The sequence below is a fragment of the Coenobita brevimanus genome, chromosome 61 (assembly GCF_032717465.1).
Source record: "Coenobita brevimanus isolate Jiangsu-jjx chromosome 61, ASM3271746v2, whole genome shotgun sequence".
Taxonomy (NCBI): Eukaryota; Metazoa; Arthropoda; class Malacostraca; order Decapoda; family Coenobitidae; genus Coenobita; species Coenobita brevimanus.
Genome location: NC_137014.1, coordinates 44,805,265 through 44,814,056, shown reverse-complemented (window position 1 = coordinate 44,814,056; position 8,792 = coordinate 44,805,265). Strand labels below are relative to the sequence as shown.

General features: G+C 45.8%; 1 protein-coding gene across 1 annotated transcript in view; it reads left to right on the top strand.

Moving 5' to 3' along the window:
* Window positions 1-337: 337 nt before the first annotated feature.
* The window catches only part of LOC145403787 (uncharacterized), a 64,018-nt gene continuing 55,563 nt past the window's right edge, over window positions 338-8,792 (top strand). The window contains 1 exon segment of the mRNA XM_080275466.1: window positions 338-436. Within this exon segment, the coding sequence (XP_080131592.1) occupies window positions 338-436 (99 nt within the window).

The window sequence follows — 8,792 nt, the reverse complement described above, 5'->3', positions numbered from 1 at the left end:
TCACCATTAGCAGAGACAGAAGTAAAGAAGACGTAGAACTCTAGATCAAAGAAAACGAGCTTACTGAATTCTTGTTTATAAAAATCTGCGTTCGGCCATGTTCTTATAAACAAAATAAATAAGTAAATAAATAAGAGCAATATATAACAAGTCCTCAGCAACGAATAAATAAATACATAAATAAAACTAGGCCAAAAAAGAAGTCGAGCTTATGGATTTCCCGCCAAAATGATCGGCTGTTCTCCCTAGCCATCCCCCGCCCTCCCAACCTACCCCCGCCCTATTTCCTTCCCCTGCGGGCTGTGTGTGGGCTGAGGGCTGAGGGCAGGGCTGCAGGATGACGCCTAGGGGTTCACAGGCGGGATCGGGCTCCGTCAAGGGCTTCCTGGATGTGAAAATACCCGCCAGGAAGAGGAGGAGCATCTCGCTGTTCCGGGTAAGTGCCAACCTCCCCCCGTCCGCCATGTTTGTTTACCTTGCCCTACACTGTACCCAAAATGCACCATCTGAACAATATTTACCCACAGTGCACCATCATAACAATACCTACCTACACCATAATATTAAAACACCATGCACCATCAGCGCATTATAATTCATCTTCCATTATTTTTATTACTCAGAAAATCACGGTAATTTTTTCACGATAAACGAAATATCAAAAAACTAATCATTCATCATTCACGTCACCTGGAATCCATTTATATTTTCTTCATCATGCTGACTGCCATAAAGGTCGGTGTTATTCATTATTTATCCATTATTTCATTACATTTATTGAATACTGATATACTTAAAGCAACACAGGCGCCATCTTTGTCTTTCTCACCCTGCGTACGACCCACAAGACACTATTTTCTTCTCTCTCTCTCTCTCTCTCTCTCTCTCTCTCTCTCTCTCTCTCTCTCTCTCTTTCACAGTATAATTATCCGTACTTTATTATATTATTCAGAATTATTTTTTCATCTTTTTTCAGCAGACATATCAATTATTCATCTTTCATTATTAACACTGATTTGTTTACATATTCAAGAAAAAAGGTCTAATCCCTACATGGACTTTTTTGAGAGAGAGAGAGAGAGAGAGAGAGAGAGAGAGAGGACTAATTAATCTAGTATCAAAAACACCAATTAGTTCACATTTATTTTCTTTATAAAAAAAAAAAATCTCATCTTCCTCATTCATATTTATCATTATTTTTACCTTTTCATTTTCCGGGTAAGTGCCAACCTCCCTTCCTCAACCCTCTCTCTCTCTCTCTCTCTCTCTCTCTCTCTCTCTCTCTCTCTCTCTCCTCCACAATTTTTCCTCCGCCTCCTTCCCTCTTCTTCTACCTTCCTCCCTCCTTCCCCTACATTTCTTCTCTCCCTGTCCTCCAACTCTCTCTTTCTCCCTCCCCTACTATTTTCCATTGCCATTCCCCTCCCCCTCTCTCTCCCCCTCCTCTTTTCCTTCCAAGTTCACTCTCCTCTCCCCTCTCTCATCCCCCTCCCTTCCCCTCCCCTCCCCCACTATTTTCCAATTTCATTTTCCTACTCTCTTTCCCTCCCTCTCATTGCCCTCCAAGCTCACTCTCCCCTCTCCCGCATCTCCCCTTCCCCTCCCCTCCAATTTCCCCCTCCCCTCCCCCCGTCTTTGTTGCTGTGGTAGAAGTTGTAATTGTGGTTTTATAGGGGTCGCTTCGTCTTAAAGTGGCACCACAATCTTAGCTCCATGTCTTGTTGCTCATGGGTAGGGTTGTTGTGGTGATGGGGTTGTGGTGATGTGGTTGTTAGTGATGATGATGGTTGTTTGTGATGTATTATTATTATTATCATCATTATTATTATTATTATTATTATTATTATTATTATTATCATTATTATTATTATTTTTTTTATTATTATTATCCCTCCACGCCACCCCCGTTTATTGCCCTGACCTCACCAATAAAACCCCCATTAACAAGGTCACGATCACCAACAGCCAATTACAAGGCCAATTAACATCGCCATTAAATCACATCTCTTTAATTACGCTATAAAAAGGAACATTATATCTCCCAAAACATTACACAATACACATTTTCTCTCTCTCTCTCTCTCTCTCTCTCTCTCTCTCTCTCTCTCTCTCACACACACACACACACACACACACACACACACACACACAAACACACGTACTGTACACGGACGCATAAAACTCTAGGGGGTTGTCCAGCCACATTTCATTAATCCAGCCAATCCCGGATCTCACCCCAGCCCGCCTTTCAGCCTAAATATATCAGAGAGAGAGAGAGAGAGAGAGAGAGAGTAAATAAAAGAAGTATTCATAAAATTTTACTATTATTGACGGAAAGAAAAAGAGCGAGAGAGAGGGAGGAGAGGTAGGTACACACACACACACACACACACACACACACACACACACACCGCCCCGCCCCGCCCCCCACCATTCTCTCTCTCTCTCTCTCTCTCTCTCTCTCTCTCTCTCTCTCTCTCTCATATCTGACCTCATTAACTCTTTGGAGCTCAGTCACCCCTCAGTCAAGCTAATCAGTGTGAAGTGTGAGGTGTGGAAGTGTGAGGTGCGATAGTGTGAGGTGTGGCAGTGTGCGGTGTGGTAGTGTGAGGTGTTGTAGTGTGAGGTGTGGTAGTGTGAGGTGCGGTAGTGTGAGGTGCGGTAGTGTGAGGTGTGGTAGTGTGAGGCGTGGTAGTGTGAGGTGTGACAGCGTCGAATGGAAGGCATCAAGTGAGATTTCTAGAGTGAGGCATCAAGTGTGAGAGTTCAAGTGTGAGGGATGTAGTGCGAAATTTCAAGTGTGAGAGTTCAAGTATGAGATTTTAAGTGTGAGGGATCGAGTGTGAGAGTTCACTGAATCAGACGTCGAATGGAAAGCATCAAGTGTGAGGTTTGAAGTGTGAGATATTGGGAGTGAGGGAGGAAGTATGGAATTTCAAGTGTGAGGCATCAAGTGTGAGAGTTCAAGTATGAGATTTCAAGTGTGAGGAATCAAGTGTGAGAGTTCAAGTGTGAGGCATCAAGTATGAGGTGTGGAGGGTGAGATGAGGGAGGACAGGGGTGCAACTAGGAAGTATGAAGTTTCAAGTGTAAGGGAACGACTGTAGAATATCAAGTGTGAGGGATCGAGTGTGAGAGTTCAAGTGTGAGGCATCAAGTATGAGGTGTGGAGTGTGAGATGAGAGGGGCCAAGGGTGTAATTAGGTGGTTCAGTGTCTAGCCAGGAGCCATCACACCAACTCCCGGTGAGAAGTGTAAACAATTATGCATTCGAGTTAACTAACTTTTTTATTTATTTTTATGATTATTCCACGCCTCAAAAACAAACAAAAAACGCCTGAAAATATATATAAAAAAAGAGCAAGAAGTGAAAAAGCAAAGAAAAGAAAAGGCACAAGGAAAAAAGGGAGAAAAACTGAGAGAAAAGAGGAGGAGGAATTTTTGGGCTGGGAAATATTGTGAATTTTTGTGAGAGAAAGAGACGGCAACTTCGTACCCCAATGGTGACTGTGACTCACCTGCCTTACCTGCCTCGCCCACCTCTGCCTACCTGCCTGCCTCACCCACCTTACCTCCCTCCCTCACCCCTGCCTACCTACCTGCCTTCCCCACCTGTCCTTGCTTGCCTTACTGTCTTTGTTGCCTACTCCTGCCTACCTCACCCTCTCTGCTTTTCATACCACCTGCCTCACCTCACCTGCCTCACCCTGCCTCTTATCTCCTGTCACACATTCTCTGCCTACCTCTCCTGCCTGTCTGTTATTTCCCCTTTACCTCACATATTCCTTACCTTCCTTGTCTCTAGTCATTATCTGCCTTCCTTCTCTCTGCCTTCCTTCCTTCCTTCCATCCCTCCTTCCTTTCTTCCTTCTTTTCTACCTCACTTGCACCCCTCTCCTTCACCCCATCTTCTGCCTGTCTGTCTCTACCCTCTACTCTGCCTACCTCCCTACCCACCATCTTCCCTCCCTCTTTACCTGCCTACCTACCTACTTATCTACCCACCTAACTACCTACTGCTAAACCCTCCTACCCGCCCATCTACTTACCTGCCCACCTACTTACTCACCTACCTACATTACTTACACCACTCTGTCTTCCCACCGACCTCATTAACTCTCTCTTTACCATATTCTACTTACCTACCTACCTACCTACCAACCCACCAACCTAACTCTTGGTCTAACTCCTCTACCTACCTACCTACCTACCTACCTTACCAACCCAGCCTCACCCTTCCCTTCTCACCTTCTCCCTCTTTCTCATCCTCTCCATCTCTCTCTCTCTCTCTCTCTCTCTCTCTCTCTCTCTCTCTCTCTCTCTCTCCATGTCTGACTCACAGCCGCTTGTCTCTCTCCTCTCTCCCTCCCTCCCTCCCTCCCCCGTTCCCTACCTGCCTGTCTCGTTCAACTCCTCCCCCTCCTCCCCACCTCCCTCCCTCGCTCTCTCTTTCCCTCCCTGCCTCTCTCATCCCAGCCCTCCCTCCCTCCCTCTCTCATTCAATACCCTCTCTCTCTCTCTCTCTCTCTCTCTCTCTCTCTCTCTCTTCCATTCTTCCTCCCCTTTCTCCCTTCCCCTCCCTACCTTCCTCCTTTCCTTCCTTACTCTAATCTCCCTCCCTCCCTCCTCCTCTTCTCATTTTCCCCTCCTTCCCTCCTCTTCCCTCCCTCCCTCCCTCCCCCTCCCTTAAATTTCCCTCTCACCATCAAAACAATGCAAGGTAGGAGGAGGGGGGAGGGGAGGGGGAGGAGGGGGAGAGAGGAGCAGGTAGGAGCAGGGGGAGGGGAAAGAGAGGGAACCATAAGGGCGAAAATCCCATCTTGAAACACCAGATTCTAGCCCTTAAAGTCACTTGTGGCCTGGCACTGTCTGGCACCCACACACACACACACTCTCTCTCTCTCTCTCTCTCTCGATATCCAATAGATAGTGAGGTCTGTGTGAGAGAGAGAGAGAGAGAGAGAGAGAGAGAGAGAGAGAGAATTTGAGGAAAGAAATGAAGCGGAAAAAGAAAGTCATGGAGAGATAGATAGAGAGAGAGAGAGAGAGAGTGAGTACGGGTAGCACAGAAAGAGAGAAAAGAGAAAGAGACCAGATCGGGCGTAAAAACCCGCCAGCGCCCTGAAATATAGCCCACGATTTCGCCCAGCCTGCCCATCTATCGCCCGAATCCCGCCCACGCCTCCCAGAGCACGCCCAGGTCTCAGCGGGGGGGCGGGTTTGGTCGGAATTTGGTCGGAACGGGTCGGGATTGGTAGGAAAGAGTTGGGATTGGTCGGCATCGGTCGGGATTGGTCAGCATTTGGTCGGGGTTGGCTAGGATTGGTCGGGATTTGGTCGGGATTGATCGGGATTTGGTCGGGGTTCGCTGGGATTGGTCGGGATTTGTCGGCACCCTTATAGTCATCCAACATCCCCATACACTGCATAACCAAAAATAAATCGCTAAGGAAGAGGTGTTACGGAGCCTCCTTACCACTGCATAACCAAAAATAAATCGCTAGGGAAGAGGTGTTACGGAGCCTCCTTAGCAGATGAGCGTACGAACCTAAGGATTAACTTACGAAAAAATTAAATATCATCTTAAGAACAGAAACGCACACCTGAAGACGGAGAGAGACACAGGTATATATTCCGTCTATCATTATCGTTCACTATCTCTTCACTTTCAGCCGTCATTTTCAAGTTTACATATCCATACACATGTACACATACACATACACATACACATAAATAGATAGACAGATAGACTGATAGATAGATAAAAGCGACAAAAAAATAATGTATATGAGGAAATGTGACAGTAGTGTATGTGTTTGGCAGGGGAGGAGAGAGAGAGAGAGAGAGTCATTCCCTCCCTCCCTCCATCCAATCTCTCCCTGTCACTTCTTCCACCTCGTTTCTCCCTCTTCGTACCTTCCTTCATCCTTCTCTCTCTCTCTCTCTCTCTCTCTCTCTCTCTCTCTTTCTCTCTCTCTCCCTCTCTCTCTCCCTCTCTCACACACACACACACACACACACACACACACACACACACACACACACATCCGTCATACAGGCGTGTACAATCACAGGATCATGCAAATATATGCAAGGGGAGAGAGAGAGAGAGAGAGAGAGAGAGAGGAGGAAAACGTGGAGAATAAGAGAAAGAAAAGAGAGGAAAAGTTAAAAAACAAGAGACGGAGGGAGAGAGGGAGGGAGAAAGAGAGGAGGAAGAAGAGAGAAACAGGAAGAGGAAGGGACGGATGGGGATGGGGGAGGGGGAGGGGGAGGGGGTGGAAATCTCCCTCTTCATACACGGATTAGGCAACAGGCAGGGAGAGAGAGAGAGAGAGAGAGAGAGAGAGAGAGAGAGAGAGAGAGAGAGAGAGAGAGAGAGAATAAACACGCAAAAGAAAAAAAAAGAAAAAGAAAATGATACATAAAAACAATGGAGAAAGAGAGAGAGAGAAAAATAAAAACAAAAAAATAAGCATAAATATAAATAAGAAAATAAGCATAGAAAACGGGGAAGAAAATAGGGATGAGGGAATACCTAAAGAAAACGAGAAACATAAAGAAAATGGAATATGTATAGAAGAAGCGAAGGAAAAAATGAAAGAAAAAAAATATATATACGAGGATGTGAAGACTAATCCGCCAAGTGAAAAATGTTAAGAGGATTGAGAGGAATGAATGATTTATGTGCACACAGGGTTAGGTGCACATGGGGTGGGTGTGTGTGGGTGTATGTGTGCGTGAAGGGTTGGGTATAGGTGTGTGTGTGTGTGTGTGTGTGTGTGTGTGTGTGTGTGTGTGTGTGTGTGTGTGTGTGTGTGTGTGTGTGTGTGTGTGTTAATGGCTCAGTGTACCCTACTCCCTGTGTACGTGTGGCTGTGTAAGTTTGGCTATGTGCACGTCCGACTATGTGCATTTAGGTGTGGCTGTGTGTGTGCGTTTTAATGTGTGTACCAGAATTAATGTGTGTACCTAGACTGTGTACACATTAAGCAAGTGAGTGTGTCATTAAGCATTACATTACCCTCTCTCTCTCTCTCTCTCTCTCTCTCTCTCTAATGACGTCAATTAAGGAGGGAACTTTGTACTGTCTGAATGGGATGATTCTCTCTCTCTCTCTCTCTCTCTCTCTCTCTCTCTCTCTCTCTCTCTCTCTCTCTCTCACACACACACACACACACACACACACACACACACACACATGGGGTTCATTCTTGCACATACACACATATTTACACACACGCACACTCACATGGACTCACAAATCCATACACATACTCCCACGATATCACAACCTCTCCACACACACACACACACACACACACACACACACACACACACACACACACACACACACACACACGGCTCATACTTAACACTAATTGACCTACTTTGCACAATTACAAGTTAGTGTGTGTGTGTGTGTGTGTGTGTGTGTGTGTGTGAGAAACAAACACCCAGATTGTTATGTACATCCTCGTCCTCCATCACCATAAGTGTCTGTCTGTCCGTACGTATGTATGTAAATTCTCCATAAACAAGAAACTAATTAACTAAAGCCCTTCCATAAATACCATAACGCAGTCTCCCTCCCTACCATCGCCCCGGCAAGAATGGTAATGGCGAGCGTCATGGTAGTGTCCTAATGGTAACGTATGGGACTGGGAGGAGGGCCATGGTAGTAACGTCGCCATGGTAACGAATGGTAGGGTAACAGTATATGGTGTGTTGACTATGGGGTAATGTAATTCTCTCTCTCTCTCTCTCTCTCTCTCTCTCTCTCTCTCTCTCACACACACACACACACACACACACAAGCAATTAACAAGTAATATCGTGAGTGACAAGACCGTCCATCAGCCAACAACAACAACAACAACAACAACGACAACAACAACAACAACAGTAAATGGAAATAACTTTAATCGTGACGTCAGCAGGTCACAATCAATCAAATGCGTGTTTTTTTGTGTGGTAGGTGACAAATATAATAATGTAGCTACAATTTTAGAGATATTTTGACCACACACACACACACACACACACACACACACACACACACACACCGAGAAAAACTGTATCGCCTCGCCTTGTTAACATCAATAACAGTGCCTCTGGTGGTGATGGAGAAAGAAAGATAAAAAAATGAGCCGAATTCAAGTCTTCCCTCCACTTCATTTGGTGGTAATGAGAGGGAAGGAAGGAAGGAAGGAAGGAAGGGAGGGAGGAAGGAAAGAAGGAGGGAAAGGGGGAAAGAGAGAGGAAGGGAAGGAGGGAAAGGAATGAAGGAAGGACGTAAAGGCAAGGAAAAGAGAGAGGGAGGGATGGGAGCGAAGGAAGGAAGGAAAGGGGAAAGACAAGGAAAAGGGAGATGGAGAGAGGGAAGGAATGAAGGAAAGAAGGAAGGAAGAGTTGGAAGAAAGAAGGAAAGAAGGAAGGAAGGAAGGACAGAGAAATGAGGTGAGAAAATGGAGAGGAAAAGAGAAAGAGGAAGAAGAGGAGGAGGAGAGGGAGGGAAGGAGGGTAGGAGGGAATGTGGAGGGGGCAGGGAGTGAAGGAGGAGAGAGGAGAGAAGAACAGGAGGGAGGAAAGAAGGAGGAGGGAGGAGAGAAGGAGGAAAGTCGTCTCCTTTACGTTTCCGTGGAGCTTAACGCTTTCTGAGTGGCGAGAAGAGGCTTAGTCGAGTGATTTTTTGTGGCTGTAGTAGTAGTAGCAGTAGTAGTAGTAGTAATAGTAGTAGTAGTGGTAGTAGTAGTAGTAGTAGTCGTAGTAGTAGTAGTAGCAGTAGTATT